At 43.0% G+C, this 18,065-nt stretch overlaps 1 protein-coding gene and 1 long non-coding RNA gene across 5 annotated transcripts in view; one reads left to right on the top strand and one right to left on the bottom strand.

The window, feature by feature from the left end:
• LOC147018587 (uncharacterized) overlaps positions 1–7,525 on the top strand; it is an 11,379-nt gene extending 3,854 nt beyond the window's left edge. Inside the window, exons 2-3 of the long non-coding RNA XR_015062458.1 lie at positions 1–61; positions 7,059–7,525. The exon at positions 1–61 is cut by the window's left edge and continues 30 nt beyond it. This is a non-coding gene — a long non-coding RNA (uncharacterized LOC147018587). The remainder of the gene's footprint in view (positions 62–7,058) is intronic.
• The window catches only part of LOC147018585 (three prime repair exonuclease 2-like), a 54,014-nt gene continuing 41,945 nt past the window's right edge, over positions 5,997–18,065 (bottom strand). For all 4 annotated transcript variants that reach the window (XM_085898377.1, XM_085898379.1, XM_085898378.1 and 1 more), the window contains 2 exons: positions 15,858–15,956; positions 5,997–7,106 (listed from right to left, as the gene is read on the bottom strand). In XM_085898377.1, coding sequence (XP_085754503.1) covers positions 6,879–7,106; positions 15,858–15,956 — 327 coding nt within the window. In that variant the 3' untranslated portion in view covers positions 5,997–6,878. The remainder of the gene's footprint in view (positions 7,107–15,857; positions 15,957–18,065) is intronic.

Below are 18,065 nucleotides of genomic sequence, written 5' to 3'. Positions count from 1 at the left end.
GAGCTTTCGGCGGCAACTTTACATGGTGCTGCCAGACCGTGGGAAGGACACGAGTTTGAAGGTTTCATTTAAGATTAAAATTGACAATTATGATTACCAAGTGTATGCTTCATCAGCGACTTTAACATGTTTTCTTTGTAGAACCTTTGACCATTTAAAAACATTTTGTCCGAAAGCTTCTTGTTCAAAGTGTGGGGAATCGGGACATGTTGATATAGATTGTGAAACAGTTAACAACCCACAACCTCGTTTGGTGGAGGAGGTGAGGCCCAGTGAATCCAAAGTTCCCGTTCATACTGTTTCCTTACATAGTGAGAACGGTAAAGATGATTTTGTTCAGGTGTCAAATAAACGTAGAGCGTCTGCTCCTCATGACCCCACGAGCTCTCCCAAGGTAGTCGTGCTGGACACGGTTGTTCCGGTAACTGAGGAACCTCATCGGGATGAAATGGTTTCCGATAACAAGAATGTACTTCATAGTGTACAGTGTGGTCCGGGCCTTCAGATAGCGGTGAAGTGTATATTGGTGTTACTGAACCGTGGGTAGAATGTCGGGAGGTATCAGCGATAGTTTTTCCTGAGACAGACCAAAATAGTGTTGCGGCTCCATGCGATGTTCCTGCCCCAACAAATGATCAACATCCAGTTTGTGAGGCCCCGGTAGAGGTGCCCGATGTAATTGTACAATATGGTGGACTCGAGGCCCCATCTTATGTTGATGAAAGTGTTAAACAGGGCTCGCAAAGTACCACTGTACATCACTCGGTACCCTTCTGAGACGTGGCTATAAACGAGTTAGTAAAGGTCCAGGGTGATACTTACGAACCTAGTGGAAGGTTATCTGGGCTGTCTGCTTCAGATGATGATGACATGGAGGTGACTGATCTGTCACAGTCATCATCTGATCATTTACAGATATCTCCCCAGATTATTGTATCCTTTCTGAATGACAGGTTTAGGCAGCGGAATGTCATCATTCATCAACATTTTCCTGACTTGCTTTCCTTCACACGGACTGCAAAGTGTATAATTAGGAACTCTAAAGATTTTGAAATAACTAAACCACAAATTCACAGACTGAGGAAATTTATTACAAAAGCTGGTTTAGAATGTTCTCAACAGCTGCCAAACCCCCCTGATACGGGATGAAAAGGAAGGAAGTGCTTGTTGGCACCTTAAACATGAATGGGGGTGGTGCTAACCATTTGCGTTGGATCCAAGTTAAAAACTTGTTGCTTCAGAAACATCTGGATGTCTGTTTGTTGCAAGAAACTCACATAACAGAGACTTCACACTCTGACTGGCTCTGCCTTAACAAGGGGCTTTGTTTCTTTAGTAATTTGTCTTCTGTCTCAGCGGGTGTTGCCTTTATGCTTCGTCCAGGTTTTGTTCCTGACTCTTATAGTTTTCTTGAAATAGTGAAAGGACACTTATCATCATTAGAGTTCGTGTATCAAGTATTTCACCTCACCTTACTTAATGTCTATGCTCCAAGTGAGAGCGGGGCTCGTAAAGATTTTTTTTACACATCTGGCTAATTGCTTCCATACTTTAGTCTTTGATCACTGTATTTGTATCGGAGGAGATTTCAATTGCACGTTTGAACCTAATTTGGATAGGAATACACCAGAACCACATCCTGAATCTCATAAAGACATATCTTGTTGTTTTTCATCACTTGGTCTACTCGATGCTTGGCGCATGCAGCACCGTACAGCATCTCAGTATACATGGTGCCGGTGTGCTAATGGGCTGATAACACTTGCAAGGCTGGATAGATTGTACATTAACTCCAGTTTTAGAAACGTCCTCATGTCTTGTAACATCTTTCCTTCCATTTTCTCCGATCATCACCTGGTAGTGCTTATTTTATCCTCTTCTCAGTTAACGCATAAAAGTGCGTATTGGACCTTCAATACCAGCCTGTTGGAGGATTGTTTTTTTTACTGACGCTTTTCGTAGGTTTTGGGAAAAACTTATCCAAAGTAAACCTTCCTATGCTTGTATCCAGTTATGATGGGACAACGCGAAAGCTCAAATTCGTGTTTTCTGTCAATGTTATCAGTCCTTTTCCACGAGCAAGAATAAAATTGCTGTTTCACTCTTGGAAACTGAAATTTTGCAGTTGGAGGAAGACTGAGCTAAAGCCTGAAATGACAGGAAACTTCAGTTATTATTAGAAAAAAAAGCTTATCTCAGATAATTGATTCATGAAAAAGTCATGGCGATGTCAGTTCGACTCAGAATCCAAAATGTGAAGTTTTCTGACACCCCAAATACAAGGTTTTTCCAGTTAGAAGGGGTTAAGAAATCCCAAAGCCAGATTTTCTCCTTGTTGGTTGCTCAAGGCACTATTCTCCAAAATGAAAGTGATGTTTAAGGTTTTGTGAAAAATTATTTTTCTGATTTATTTGCGAAGGAATCTGTGTGTAAAGATTCTGTTGATGAGATGACAAATCATGTTCCTTCTTTGAGTTGTAGTCAGCATCAAGCTCTTGAAAAGCTGCTTACCCTGGAGGAACTCAGCATGGCTCTGAATAGCTTTGAACATGGAAAAGCCCCTGGAATCGACTGACTTCCAGTGGATTTTTTTTACAGCATTTTGGGACATCTTAGGTCCAGAAGTACTGTTGGTTCTGCAAGAAAGTTTACTTTCTGGCATACTGCCTCTCAACTGTCGAAGAGCGGTGGTTTGTCTTCTCCCAAAAAGTGACGATCTCCGTCAAATCAAGAACTGGCGCCCCATCTCATTATTATGTTCTGACTACAAACTCTTTTCCAAATTGTTAGCCAATCGGCTAAAACTTGTCATCGGGACTCTCGTTCATCCTGACCAGAGCTACTGTGTTCCAGGGAGATCAATCTCTGATAACATCTTTTTAGTTAGAGATTTGATTGTGGTCTTAAAGAGGAAGAGGGGGTTGGTTTGATTTTCCTTGATATCAAAAAGCCTTTTTGACCACATTTATGTTTCATGTGTTGCAAAAGTTTGGTCTGGGTGAAAGGTTCATCAGTTTTGTTAAGTTGTTATACAACAGTATATCTAGTTTGTGTAAGGTAAACGATGGTCTCTGTTCTCCCATTCAGGTTCAGAGGGGTGTTTGGCAAGGCTGTGCAATGTCAGGTTTACTGTTTAGCCTTTCTCTTGAGCCATTACTAATCAATCTTAGGAACTCTTTCTGGCTTTGTACCATCTCCAGAAGAACACCCTATCATCGTGTCTGCATATGCTGATGATGTCTGTATAGTAATTAAAAATGATCAGGATCGAACCACTCTTCTTTGATCTTTACACAAGTTTCATCTTGCTTCACATTTGCAGTGTAATTGGCAAGAGTCAAGCTCTGTAGGTGTCCTCAGCTCAATGTACATCCGGTGAGCTTACCTTGGTGCCACCTCAGTCTCTTCCAAAAGATCTAAGGTGGATGAGAGAGGGGGTGAAATACTTAGGTGTTTATCTTGGCCCTCACCAGTACTCCCTTATTAACTGGGAAGGAGTGGTAGATCACGTAACCAAACGTCTTAAATGGTAAAGGTTCCTTCCACAAATGTCTTTCAGAGGTCGTATACTAATTAATTAATACTTTAGTTACCTCTGTCTTGTGGCACAAATTCATCTGTTTACAGCCACCAGATATCTTGCTTAAAGAGATTCAACAGATACTGGTTAATTTTTTTTGGAATGGTTATCATTGGTTGCGGTCAGATTTACTCTGTCGCCCCTTGTCTGATGGTGGCCAAGGGCTCATCGACGTAAAGTGCCATCTGATGGCCTTTCGGCTGAAGTCGATACAACGAGCGATCAATGTGGAAAAACGGCCCTGGCGCCCCGTAGCACAACGAATATTGAGACGAGCTGGATTGCTTGGCTACGGCCTTGAATTGTTCCTCATTGAATCAAAAAAGATTGACACGTCTCACCTTCCTCTGTTTTACCAGAGTCTGTTGAATGCTTGGCAAGCAGTAGTGGTAACCCGCCAGAGGGATTTTTACGATATCAAAATGTTTGTTGGAGAACCTCTATTCCTCAACTCACTCTTTCCCAATGTTCCCAAAAGCCGTTGTTTTTTACAAAACTTCATTTCAGCTGGTATCAAAAATGATTGGCATCTTCGCAACACATCCAATTATTGCTGGAAGTCTGTTAAAGAAATTGCTGAAATCACTGGCACCAGGTCATTAAGAGCTGTAGGTAAAGTACTTGTCGATGTCATCCATACATCCTTTAAACTTGGGTTGCAGTGGAGTACTGAGGTCAAATGGATACCCTATAAGCCTTCACTTCCAAGCTTACTTGTCCAATTCACTAGGTTTGCTTCATCTCCAGTCAGTATTGCTTCTTGTTTATTTACTAATCTTGACAGTAAATCTATTTATCGTTTCTGTCTTGCTGTTATTAATATAAACTGGCGATACCCATGCACATGCACGGGATAGCAGTTCAACATAGCTGGTAGCAGACGACAGACCGTACACGGGGATTGACAAAAATACGCATTATGCAAGTTGTACTATGGAACGCCAAGACTTCCCAAACATTGTCGGCATGTCCGCTAAGTGCCACAGCAATTTCATAAGGATCGTGTGACGGCGAGCCGAGTTTTTAGTGTGCAAGCTTGGTATTATAATAGAGATACCTCTGCAGTCGGAGTACTGAGATGGACAACACTTTTGCCGTATGCCACCCCTTCTGAACCTGCATGGGAATCGATGTATTGCACACCAATAACAAAAAGATCAGGTGACTTGCAATGGAGACTTGCTCACTGGTCACTGCCAACAAACACCTTTGTCAACCGAATTGATGTTGCTGTATCAGCGCTTTGTCCCTTTTGTAACATCACTGAAGATTTGTTCCATGGATATATTGATTGTGTACGATTGTGCCCCCTTTTTCTTTTGTTGAACAATGTATTTCATCGGGTAAATGTCCCCTTTTCACTCCAGTTTTTTTTATTTTTGGCCTCAGGTTTAATTCAGGTAATGAAAACTTGTTAATGTTTTTGAACTATGTCCTATCGGAGGCAAAATTAGTGATCTACCTGTCGAGGAAAGCCAAAATGAAAGGCAAACCAAGCTGTTGCATGCTGCATGCTGCTGCAACATGCTACATACAAGTTTGTTGCAGCCCCTTGTTCGGGTCTGCACCCAGCAAAAAAAATTAAAACGCGCAAAGGCACATAGCAAGATGTGGGAAAAAAAACCAAACAAACTGTGAAACAAGATCATTCCAATACAGGTATTCTAAACTTCCGAAGACTGCCTCCTTGAGAAGAGATTAGAATACGACCACAACAGAACTCTGAACTGAAACCAATTCCAGAACCAGATCAGCTTGGTTTGTGCATATCAACACTTTTAATGTTGCATGAATGACCTCAGAAGAAATAGTTGTCACATCATAACTTAAGCCAGCAACCCCGTTCTGGTAAAACTACCAAAATCAAGAATCACTGCTCACCTTCACTCTTTTATTCCTCTTTTCCCCACCTTTTTGCAGTTAGAGGAAGACTGAGCTAAAGGAGGAAAAAACTCCGACACTCTCTTCAATCCCACTCCCCCCCCCCCCCCCCCAGTTCTTCAAAACAGCTGTTCACCACCATCTCTTATCTTCCCCCATCCAAAACCACAATCTTTTCTACCCCCGTTAAAACACCCCAAACCCACCTCCTTCAAATTCCCTGCTTTCCTTCCTGAAAGTCCCTGAAATGTCCATCTTGTTTTCCCTGTGTACCCCGCCCCATCCCTCTCCCTTTCACAGATCTCCTCGTATCTCTGTTCCACACTGTTTTTCTTCCTTCTCCCACCCCTCTTGTCTCCTGCTCACCTTGTTGTATGTTCTGTGTGTTCGCTCTCATACGAGCCTCGACAGTGCATTCAAATAAATGAATAAAAGTAAAGGTCTACGGGCATATTACAGTTTGCTGTACTTGATTACATTTTGTTTTGGGTTATAACAAGTGTGCAGCACATAGTGTCTAAAACCATACCAGGAGTTAAATGCCCATTTTATTTTCTGTGTCTTCAGATTTAACAATTCATCACGACTCACAATTCGTAAAATTGTATCATCATATTAACTCGTGACGGGACCGAGTCAAACAGACAAATGCCATTTCTGCAAAGTTGCACAAAAAGCATCACTTCGTTCAGCATTCAAAATGCTAATAACAGAAAAATTGTAAAACGCAAAGGCAAAACGATGTGTGCAATATCCAATGACATATCTGCAGAAACTACCATGTAACAGTCAGTCCTTGAAAGCATGGTCCAGAAAGGAATCAATAATAACATGATACTCATATGTGACCCAAACATTCCATCGAGCATGAAGTTAGTCCATGGACATTTAAAACAAAACAGGGCAACCAGATACCGTACTCTGAAATAAAATAAAAAAAGAAAGGATGGCATTGTGAAATGAAGAATCGATACCACGACTTTCCTCTAAATTGTTCAGAAGATCTCATGTGGTTAAATATGAATAGCAAAACAAAGTTAACTGAAGCAACTTGACACCATAACAGTAATAGAGTGAGTAGCGTGATTTTTGAAAACGTCACAGAGATTTGAAATAGATACCAGGAAATAACAACAAATGAAGAAAGCAATTTAGCTCTTTTAAGCATTGTTCAGTCCACAACCCTTTTTAAGTTACTTTTGATCTCGGTGAAGATGCTATGGTGTGAAACAGGAAATGATTCCTATGCTTAAGCTTGAAAACATCACAACTTTGTCATGAAAATGTAAGCCTGAACAAAAATGAACATACAGTGGACCGTAGGATAGCCTCTTTCAGCCTTCTGGAAACCCATATAAGATTGCACCCAACGAGAACATATTTTATACATTACCTTGGTTTGTATAACAGAACATACTTATTCAGTTGTGTAATCTCTTCGTTGTCTCTTAGAAGGGCTAGGTGCATAAAGAAGTTCAAAATCACTAAATGACCGTGCATTTTTGTCGGCCCAGTTTATAAAGGCCACCACGTTGCTCTGTACAACCCTCAACAGAGTAAGAGCATCATCTTCTGCATTGTGTGCTCCATGCGGCAGACTTTGGAAGAGCTGCTGATGCAGGTCCACCAGGCCAAAGCGTAAAGGCTGAACACAATGTGATGGACATTGGGTGAGGAAGACAAAAAAGACCACTTTTAACAGTGACTGGTGATATGAGCATATGTTTTGTCGATTTGCTTGCGTTTTACATGTACATACTGCTCACAGATAATTCAGCATACTTCATTTTCATGGATTAGAAACTCACAAATTATAAACTTTGAGTTGGTTTTAAGTACCTTCAGTTATTTTATTGTCCTTGCTATGTCACCATGATCATCATGAACATGGTAAGTGGAGGAATTCCCAGCAACAGTGATATGAATTCACTTAAGGCAGAATGACTTTTTTTCTTTGCAAGATAAATTAATGTGCAGATTATTGAGCATGTAATCTATGTAAATGCATACTATAAAAGTGTGTGTGTAAAATCTCTGATACTAATAAATGTCGGTGTGTGTGTGGTGCGTGTGTCAGTGTGTCTCCTCCATAACTCCAACACCATAAAACCTAGCAACCTGAAACTTTGCATACATACTGAGGAAACTCCAGGGAAGTGCAAGAGTGAAAATTGGATGTTTAGGTTAATTAAAACACCCCTTTTGAAGATAATTAATGGCCTTATTTAATTATATCTTTCATCAGGTGCATCCTCGCTCACCTCACTCTTGATGGGGTCTTAAGGTGCATCCTAGTTAACCTTGCTGGGGTCTGAAGCTGCCATGTTTTTGGCCTGCTCAACCTTGCCTTTACTTGTAACTGGCCACAATGATTTCTTAGCAATAAAGTTTGTTTTTTTTTCACTTTCCTCACTCATATTTTCGAATGCCTGTTCATCATAGATACTAATCACTGGTTACATTGGAATGCTTATAAACACCCGGAGACGCCAGCGATCGTTGCTTTACTTCATTTCGACATTTGCCATCACCGCGGGTATCTCTTAAACAAAGCAGAATTACAGAATTTAAGCTCCATAATCAAATTTGCAAGCTGTACCACCTCTTAGAAATGTGTTCGTTTGGACATATTTGACATTTTGGGCATCTCCAGGAGGTGTATGTTTAATATGACAGTTCAGTGATTGCTAATCGTGTGCCAAGTGAGCCGTTTCTTATCAACCATTTTGTTGGAGTGGTTGCTTGAGTGCTTAAGCCCCTTAGCGAGCACTCTCCAAGCTGCTTGATTGTTTGTTTTGGTAAAAGTACCCGTGCTTTCAATGTAACATCCATTAGACGACGTTTCCCCCTGTGTTGGGTCTTGCAGTGCCATGCGGTTGGTGTCTTGGGAGGTGCATCAGCTAAAAATGTGCAATTTTATTTTTATATTTTTAGAGGACATAGTTTCATTTTACCTTTTTGTGCGATCTTTTAATATAATCCACCCCACACTTTGACATAGATACAGATATAAAAACAATGAGATCCATCCGACCATGTGTTTGCCATTATATGGTTGTGAAGGCAGAGAGTATAGATCGACATTTTGTGTTCTGTGGCTTGATATATATTTTTTTATTGAATTTTGCAAATATCCCACTTGAATTCCTCTTCCCAAGAACTCTGTTTCAAGGTAAATATTAGTGTTTGTCGTTTTTATGTACTTCATGCATGTACATTTGCACGTGTGTGTATGTATATAAACTCTATTACCACAACAGTATGTACTTGGTTTGTGTGTCTCTGTGTCTGTCTGTGTCTCAACCACCCCCTCCTCGCACCCTCCCTCCCGCAGTGTATAGCAACATTTGGTGAGGTGTCGCTCTTCTCACCTCCCCCCCCCTTCCCGCTTTCCCCTCCCCCTTCTTCATCCTCTCTGTCTCTCTCTCTCTCTCTCTCTCTCTCTCTCTCTCTCTCTCTCTCTCTCTCTCTCTCTCTCTCTCTCTCTCTCTCTCTCTCTCTCTTTTTCTCTCTCTCTCTCTCTTTCTCTCTCTTTCTCTCTTTTTCTCTCTTTTTCTCTCTCTTTCTTACTTTTTCTCTTTTTTTCTCTCTGTTTCTCTCTTTTTCTCTCTTTTTCTCTCTTTTTCTCTCTTTTTGTCTCTCTTTCTCTCTCTTTCTGTCTCTTTCTCTCTTTTTCTCTCTTTTTCTCTCTTTTTCTCTCTTTTTCTCTCTTTTTCTCCCCCCCTCCCCCTTATTGGCCCCATAAGCGAACCGACAGGTTGTATTTGCTCATATATGTATATTCAGTATATTTGTTTGTTTATATATGTTTCAAAAATGTACAACCTCTGAATCAAATCCAAACAAGTTTTGCATGTTGCCTTTGGGTACCCCAAGTATAGTTTCTGTCTGGTTAATGTATCTGTGGTGGGAGTTCAGGGTGGAGGTAAGACCTCAATTCTCTCTGTAAATGTGTATTGTATCATGCCACCCAGTGGTAGCCAGCATTACAAATCATCATCATCTCTCTATCTATATATTCCTAAAACTCTCATCATGATGTATGTATGTTCCCGAAATACAGCCAAAACGGTACACGATAGCACAAAAATTTTAGGGCCACTTTACTCACCATTCTCCTTCGGTATGCAGTATAAAGTTTTTCATTAAAATCGGGCAACGAAAAAAATGATTAAAAAATCAATATTAAATCTATCTTTTTTTTTTTGAAATGATTTTATCAATCGCTGTCACAACGGGTTCACGGGTCGTCTCATCTCGTATAAAGATAATTTAAACAACTTAACAATATGCATTACGGTGATGTTGAAATCTGAATGAGAATAATTTGAAATTTTCAAAATGTTTTACTCCACTCATTTCGAGTGGTGGTTCAAACTAAAGTATCTGACACTGAGCTTCACAGCCAAAAGTGGAAGTATCCGACACTGAGCTTTGCAGCCAAGACGGCCAAATCGGAAGTGATTTTTTTTTTTATTATTTATGCCATATATAAGCAGCAAGTGTGGTTGATAAAGATGATGTTGGCTTACTTCCAAGCAAATGGACGATGACTTCAGGCAAATTATAGAGTGAACAGAGCAGAATGTTTGTAAAGTACAACATGCCGTCTTTGATTAAGCCCTTCAGGAATGCGATGTGCAAAAATGCCTAGTGTATAAAGGGTCTGATAGGAGATGGAATGGTTACCGTCAACGATGAGGATGTGGAAATAGTAGAATGATTTACCTGTTTGGGATGTTTCTTCAACAAATATGATTGTATGGAAAAAAAGATCGTTTATAATGGCAAAGAAAGTGGTTAATTACATTTAATTTAATTTCTAAAGAAAGATCAATCAGGAACAGAACAAAGTTGTGATTGAAAGTGCTGATGTTTCCAATAGCAATGGTCACTCGTTGCTAAAGGGAATGCAATGGTCACTCGTATCTGACCTTGGATGATAATGACACCCTCTCCATTAGATTGGGCATACCCAAAACTATCAGAATGCATACCACGATCATTGGAATCGGCCGAGTTTTACTTGATGTATGACAATATTGGTTTTTAGCCGATATCGATGGCAGCCATCTTGGATTTGGGTGGTGTCACCAACCACACCTACCACTGGTGCAACTTAAGAATTGGGTTTCTGGGATCTGCCAACCCTACTCGACACCACTGGCACCCTTAAACATCTGCACCTTCCATGTTGAATAAGTCACCGAGCTCCTGCTCTATCTGGATTGACTCTCATTTTTACCGACAGGCAGAATGGTGCAGGCACTGAGCAAGGGGTGTTCATCTTGCCCTCAGCAACCCCAAACCATGAATACATAGGGTTCGGCCCATGAGAATGCTGGTACAACCAAGTATATGTGATCTCATTGGCTGTCATTATGTACTTTGTGCTTGCTTCTTGAACAAGAAAATAAAATTGCGAGCTTATGAAAGAAGTAGGCCAAATACAAATACATAAGGTGACAAGCTTAAGAATTGTTAGTAGTTTGGGCTTGTGTCAAGCTGAAGTCATGAACGAGCAACATACGCATTACGCACCACCTGGGTGGGTCAAGTTTGCACATTACCTGCTGAGAAAAGTATGGTCTATGTTTTGCAAGAAGACTGTAGATATTTGTGTGGTGTTTGGCTGAAAGGATCTCGGTGGTCAAAAGGGTACGTTCTCATAGCAGTTCGGGTAGAAAGGGTCCAATCTCTAAAGCATGTAAAAAGGTATAAGTGGTCGAGGGTCCAAACTGTCTAAGGGGTCAAAGGGACTTAAGGGGTGTAAAAGTTGTAGGGCTTTAAAGGGTATAAGAGATTGGAAGGGTGAAGGGTCTAAAGTGTTGAAAGGGTCTTAAGGATATTGGGGGTCTTAAGAGTGTTGGCGATCTTGGGGGTGTTTGAGGGTCTTTATTGGTTTTCAGACTCTTGGGAGTCTTGGAGATCTTCAGGAGTTTTAGGGGTGTTTAAGATTCTTAAAGGTCTTGTTGGTCTTAATGGTCTTAAGGTTCTAGAGGGTCTTAAAAGTATATAGGGTCTCAAGGGGTCTAAAGGTATTGAGAGGTTTAAGCGGTCTAAAGGATGTAAATGTTGAATGGCATATAAAGGGCCTTCAAAGTCTAACCTACTGTCAAGTCAAAGGTCAAACCTGACCTACTGTCAGGTCAGATCTGTGACCTGCTACAGGTACCATGTAAACCTGTACTAACCTGTTCCATGGTCGGGTTGTCGACGACGAAACCGTCTCCCCCACCAGGTTTTCTGGTGAGGAGGGTGTTTTGATATGGACACCCAGCAGGATTAAAAACAAAACCTGTCAAAGGGCGGAGGAGCTCCTTGTGAGCCAACGGCCATCCATATTAGTGCCCAACTGTGTCTGTGGACATCCTCCTACAGTTGGGTTACTTTTTTATTCGGAGGTTGGTGGCAGGATTTGCAATCCGGCCACTGTAAAACCCTTCATTCCGCAAAACACAAAAACACAAAAAAAAATCTGAAAACCCACTCCATGGGAGTACCTCCTGTGCAGCTTCCCTTTGCAGAGCAGCTCACCAGATGACGGGATTGGGGCAAAGCCTTCGGGACCCCCAATCTTTGATGAAAGGAGGGAAACCACGGGGTAACCTCCCTGGGTCAGATTGCAGGAGAGTGTGTCGGAGTGGTACTGAGGTGTCGTCCACCAGACGGTGGTCTCCTTGGATTAACCTGAGGCGGTCTCTTCAGGTGGGTGCCTGGAATGTCTTATCCCTAAGAGAGGATGATCACCTGTCTCTGTTATCATCTGAGCTCAAGCGTTTGGACATCGGGATTGCAGCACTCTCTGAGGTTTGGAGACCGGATTGCGGCGAGATAATGGTGGGTGGTTACTCCTACTATTGGTCTGGTCGCTCTGATGGTTACCATACTCAAGGAGTTGCTGTTGCTGTGTCCAATAAGCTGACCCCAATGATAATTGAGGTAACACCGGTCAACGAGCGTATTATGAGACTAAGGATTCGTCACTCCTTAGGTGTCATTTCCCTGGTCTCAGTCTATGCTCCGACTGAGGCGAGTGACCTCACCGTTAAGGACACATTCTACGCCACGCTCGAGTCTGTGGTTGATCAGTGCCCCAGACGAGATACACTTCTAGTCTTGGGGGATTTCAATGCATCGACTGCAACTGATAGAGATGGTTATGAGACCGTGTTGGTCCCCATGAGTCAGGAACTATGAATAAGAATAGCACTAAGTTCCTTGACTTTGCAAGAAGTCATGGACTTAGTGTGGCTGGTTCATGGTTTCAGCGCCCACAAGCTCATCGCTGGACTTGGTATTCCAACGCTGGCGGTGTGGCAAAGGAGATTGACCATGTCCTCGTTGACGGTCGCTGGAGGATGATCCAGAACTGCAGGGTCTACCGGAGTGCTCAGTTCCTCAATACTGATATGACCACCGGCTTGTTGTAGCAACTCTAAAGCTGCACCTTAAATCCTGGAGAATGGTACCATCCCAGCCTAGGCTGGATGTTGGCAAGCTCAGGGATGAGAGAGTAGCTGAGGAGTTTGCGAACAGGCTGAGTGGACACTTGGGGGGCCTGGGTGCTTTGGGGGGTCCTGAAGAGTTGTGCAGTGCCTTCAAGACCACCATCCTTGATGTTGCCGGTGGATGTCTTGGAACTCACCGCAAGGCAAAGAAGAATTTTGTCTCTCAAGGGACACTGGATACCATTGACCAGAGTCGCAGGGCCAGGCTGAATGGCAGAGCTGAGCTGTTCAGGGAGTTGAGGCGTAAAACTGTACGTGCACTGAGGGTGGACAAGGATGCCTATGTGCGAGGAATCTGTGAGGGGGTAGAGCATCACCTGTGGACAGGTGATTCTCGTCCCGCTTACAGGGGAATTCGCGCATTACGTTCATCCAAGCCCATCCCTCGGAGCACTGCAGTTAGAGCAGAGAGTGGTCGGCTCTTAACAGAGGAGTCTGAAATGAAGGCCCGCTGGGCCAGTTACTTTGAGCGGTTGTACCAGGCTGATCCACCAGCTGTTGAGTTGGATGTCAATGGTGTTAAAATCCCTGTTTCTGACCCTCCAATCAATTGTGGTCCACCTTCGCTTGTGGAAACACGGGCTGCGGTGAACTGGTTGAAACAGGGTAAAGCTCCAGGGATCTGTGGCATCCATGCTGAACTTCTCAAGGCTGGTGGAAATGCTGCACTCGTGTCGTTGCATGTAGTTTTGTGCTCTGCCTGGAACACAGGCATCATCCCAACTGATTGGAAGAGGGGCCTTGTTGTCCCTCTCTGGAAAGGGAAGGGTGATCGCCAAGACTGCAACAACTACCGAGGGGTGACGCTGCTCTCAGTGCCGGGCAAGGTCTTTGCTCGGATAATTCGTGAGAGGATTCGCCACCATCTGCTTGAGCACCAGCGTCCAGAGCAGTCAGGCTTTACACCAAAGAGGTCAACGATTGACCGTATCCTTGCTCTTCGTATCCTCACCGAACGCAGACGAGAGTTTTGGCAGGGGCTGCTTGCAGCCTATGTTGATCTCTGTAAAGCGTTTGATTCAGTGAATCGGGATGCCCTCTGGAGGATTCTTGGTCTTCATGGGGTGCCACCAAAACTGATCGATCTGATGTCTTAACTCTACTCTGGTAATGAGAGTGCTGTGAAGTGTGGTGGTACCATCTCTGACTTATTTCTAGTTATTACTGGAGTTCGTCAGGGGTGTGTACTGGCCCCCACACTTTTCAGCACTTGTATGGACTGGATTTTAGGGAGAATGTCGGACAGATCAAACTGCGGTGCATCGTTTGGGAATGTCAAGATATCGGACCTTGATTTCGCAGATGATGCAGTCATCTTTGCGGAGACTTTAGATATCCTTTTGGGGGCCCTGGAGGTGCTGAATGAGGAGTTGGAGCTGCTGGGATTGCGGATTTCTTGGGTCAAAACTAAGATCAGGCTTTCAATGACATCTTGGATGCTACTGTCCTGTCTGTGTCTGTTTGTGGTGAGGATGTTGAGGTTGTGGAGAGATTCACTCACCTTGGCAGTGATATTCATGTCTCTGCTGGCTGTGAGTCAGAGGTCAATAGATGGTGGGTTCAGGCCTGGGGAGTCATGGATTCACTGGATCATGGGGTGTGGCACTGCCGGTACCTGTGCGGGAGGACGAAAGTCCGAGTCTTCAGGTCCTTGGTGCTTCCAGTCTTGCTCTATGGATGCGAGACTTGGACTCTGACCACGGATCTGAGATGGAGACTTAATTCCTTTGGTACCAGGTCTCTTCGGAGAATCCTTGGCTATCGCTGGTCAGATTTTGTGTCCAACGAGCGGTTGCTGAGAGAGACTCGGATGAGATTTGTTACCTGCATGGTCCATGAGCATCAGTTGCGGCTGTATGGATATGTGGCTCGTTTTCCTGATGCTGATCCTGCTCACCAGATTCTCTCAGCGAGGGAGTCTCGTGAGTGGAGGAGGCCGATGGGCCGACCACTTTCCTCGTGGTTGCAGCAGGTTGACCAGCATCTCAGGGGAATGGGCCTGGCATCTGCCTGGGGGAAGGCCAGACGGAGGAAAGTTCCTGGAGTACCTGGAGTATTCCTGGAGTACCGGCGGAAAGTGGACGCAGCAACGCGCTGTTCTGGCACATGCTACCATACCTGACCTGAAAGTCTAAGGGGTCTCGGCAGTCTTGAGGGAAGAAAGGTTTAAAAGGTATGCTCCAGTATGTAATTAATCGGCTATGTAATAGTGTGGAAACTTTTGATCCTGCCAAGCCTTCATGAAAAAAAATGGGACACTCACGCAAGGGTCATGGTGCAGTGCTCCTGAGGTTTTAAGTTCTTAAATATGCCTGTGATGGCTTCTAGAACATGTTGAGGTCACACTGTGTATGCACAGGCCAGCTGTGTCATGGTAATTGGTATCATGACCAAAATAAACCAAATCACTGAGAATGCAAGACAAATGGAGTGCTGGGAAGGTATGAAGTGGGAGAAACCTGTAAGTGTAAGATATGAGACAGTTGGTCAGTGCGCTCAGTTCTGGTCGACCACCACTCAATCCCTGCCATCAGTACACTCAACAACTCCCCTCTCCCACCCATTATCTGTTCATAGAATATCCAACTCTTACTGTCATCAACAAATATCAAAAGCCTAACAAATATTTAACATGCTGGCTCTTTCCATTTTGGGACAGATTTATGTTTTTTTTTCCTGGAATATTGGTTTCAAGTTGTACATCAGCATGCAAATTCTTAGCTTTCCAGCCCACCTCAAAATTACTAAACATTTCCGTGAGTGAGTGAGTTGTAGGAGGCATATTAGATGCATGTAAGGAGGCATATTAAGTCAAGGAGGCATATTAAATGTATGTAAGTCCTTTTTTATGAGTTTGGTAAAAGAAGTGCGAATCACATGCAAACCTCGTTTCCATCAAAACGAAAGATTTCCCGTGCAGCCACAAGGGTATCGGCACATCGTATATTGGGTGGAAGGTTGGTGTTCAATCGGAAGAACTCTACCTGGTGGAGGTAAACCACATCACAAGTGGCACTTCAATACTTCTTTCATCACATTGCTTAAAATGTGTGGTTTAAAATAGGCTACAATGTAGACAGATGTTTCTAAATATTATAAAGTAATTATAATGTTTAAGCACTAGAATAATGCATTATACATGCTCTCAAACGTTATTCCATCATTCACAGCATGTAGAAAACGAAGACTTTTGCATATTTAGTCAAACCTTTAAATTATTAACCCTAAACTTTCAAGTTTATAGTGACACCAACCAATATGGGACTTTTTAAATGATGTGTGAATGCTGACGAAGCCTTTCGCTCATGCGCTGTGTATGCATTTACATTGACTCACTTGTGCGAGCTGGAGCACTTTTAACCTGCTGTTGCTAGTGTGAAATCTGTAATTCAAATAGTCCTTTTAACATAATTTTCAGCATTTAGACGAAATGGTGGCAATTTCAAAATGGTTAACCATAACTGTTGTGTTCCTGGATGCAAATCGGATTCAAGAAAATATCAGAAGTACAAGAAATATCTGTGGATGAGAGGTGTTGAGTTCCGATCCTTTCCTGTTAATACAAGCAAGTGGAGACACACTCACACACTTTCTTTTATGGACCCAGAATCAAACAAATAATATATTTATAACAGCCCTCATAGCTCCCACCCTGCCCCCAACATGACTTGCAATAAATATCACTATTTTAAAAGTTCATTCTGAATGTACCCTGTACATTCACAAGCCCCAGATATGATCTTTCCATTGCCATTAAGAAGCATCCAAACCAGATACGGTCTCCCTCAGGGAAGTCTGCCTGGTACATCCGGCTCTCATGTGAATAATAGCTGGCCCAAGAGTTGTGTATTTTCATGTGGAGATATCCTTTGGCGAAGAGTCGGTAGCCATTGCTCTGTTTGCAATGACACGCAGAATCATCTTTTCATTCATTAAATCACCAAGCCTGCCATGTTCACAAGAGGCACTCCCGCATGGTTCAAGGACCATCCACTGGTAGCGATCTTTCATGGGTTTTGGTGGCATGCACCCATGTACCTCTCTGGCTTTCAGGCCTTTCATCAGCCCACATCGTCGGGAGTTTCTGCATGATGGGTATTTGCAAGATCTCAGTCCTTTGGGTGAGCTGAGAAAGTTCTCCAACTCTTTTGTTGTGCAGAGGCATACCCCTTTCTTTTAGGTATTTTTCCAAGTACAGTGTAGCCCCGTTATAACGCGATCGTTGAGGTTCATAAAATGTCATCGTGAAAAAAGTGGGGTCGCACTAAATCGGGATTCAAGAAAATCGGCGTTCAAACTGACACAATGTTGACGTAACATCCAAAACACCCCTGTTTTTGCCCTATTTGACCCGTTTTTTGCACATTTACCTTCAATCAAGTAAATTACTTTTGAATTAAAGAATTCCGTGAATAAATTATTGTTGTTACAGTGGAAATTAAAACACTAATTTTTAGTTAAGCTTTTCAATAAACAAAACAATCAAGAATATTAGCAATCATCATTTACAGTTTATTTCTTAAAAAAAAAGTGATTGAGTGTTCCTTGCTTGAACATAGCATGTCGCTGGCTGCGAGCGAAATCTAGAATGCTTCTGAGTTGGAGGATTTTTATGTGGTCTACCTCCTGGGTCTCCAGCCAACGGAGGCTACCCTCGAGGTGTTCAATGGCTTCAGACACTTTTGGGGGTGGGGGTGGAGGCTCTTCGTTATCATATTTTTGTGGCTCGAGAACCGGTGCACTTGCCTCCGCTGGCACTATAGTTACATTGCGGACGATCTCGGTGTCCGTTGGGTGCTCATATGTTGGGCATTCGTCGTCGGCAGAGTACCACTGGTGTAGTTATTCTTTGCTCCATTCAGACAGCTTCTCTGCCTCACGCACATCTTCCTCTGTGAAGCCGTACAAATCTGGCTCGTCATCATCATCATCTTCCGTGGTGGTTTGGCGTGATGAAAAGGCTGGCTCCAGACCCTTCTCCCAGCATTCCTGCTTCTTCAACTGCAACTGCTTCTTCTGCAAAGCGACGCGTGTAACTTTTCTTCTTGAGATTTCCAGCCACAAAGTGTTGATTCCGGTATCCTGAGGTCCCG

Source organism: Eptatretus burgeri, chromosome 10, assembly GCF_056783735.1.
Source record: "Eptatretus burgeri isolate ZD-2024b chromosome 10, Ebu_testis_v1, whole genome shotgun sequence".
NCBI classification, from domain to species: Eukaryota; Metazoa; Chordata; class Myxini; order Myxiniformes; family Myxinidae; genus Eptatretus; species Eptatretus burgeri.
The sequence above is the reverse complement of the archived record's forward strand: the minus strand, read 5'-3'. Positions and strand labels throughout refer to the sequence as shown.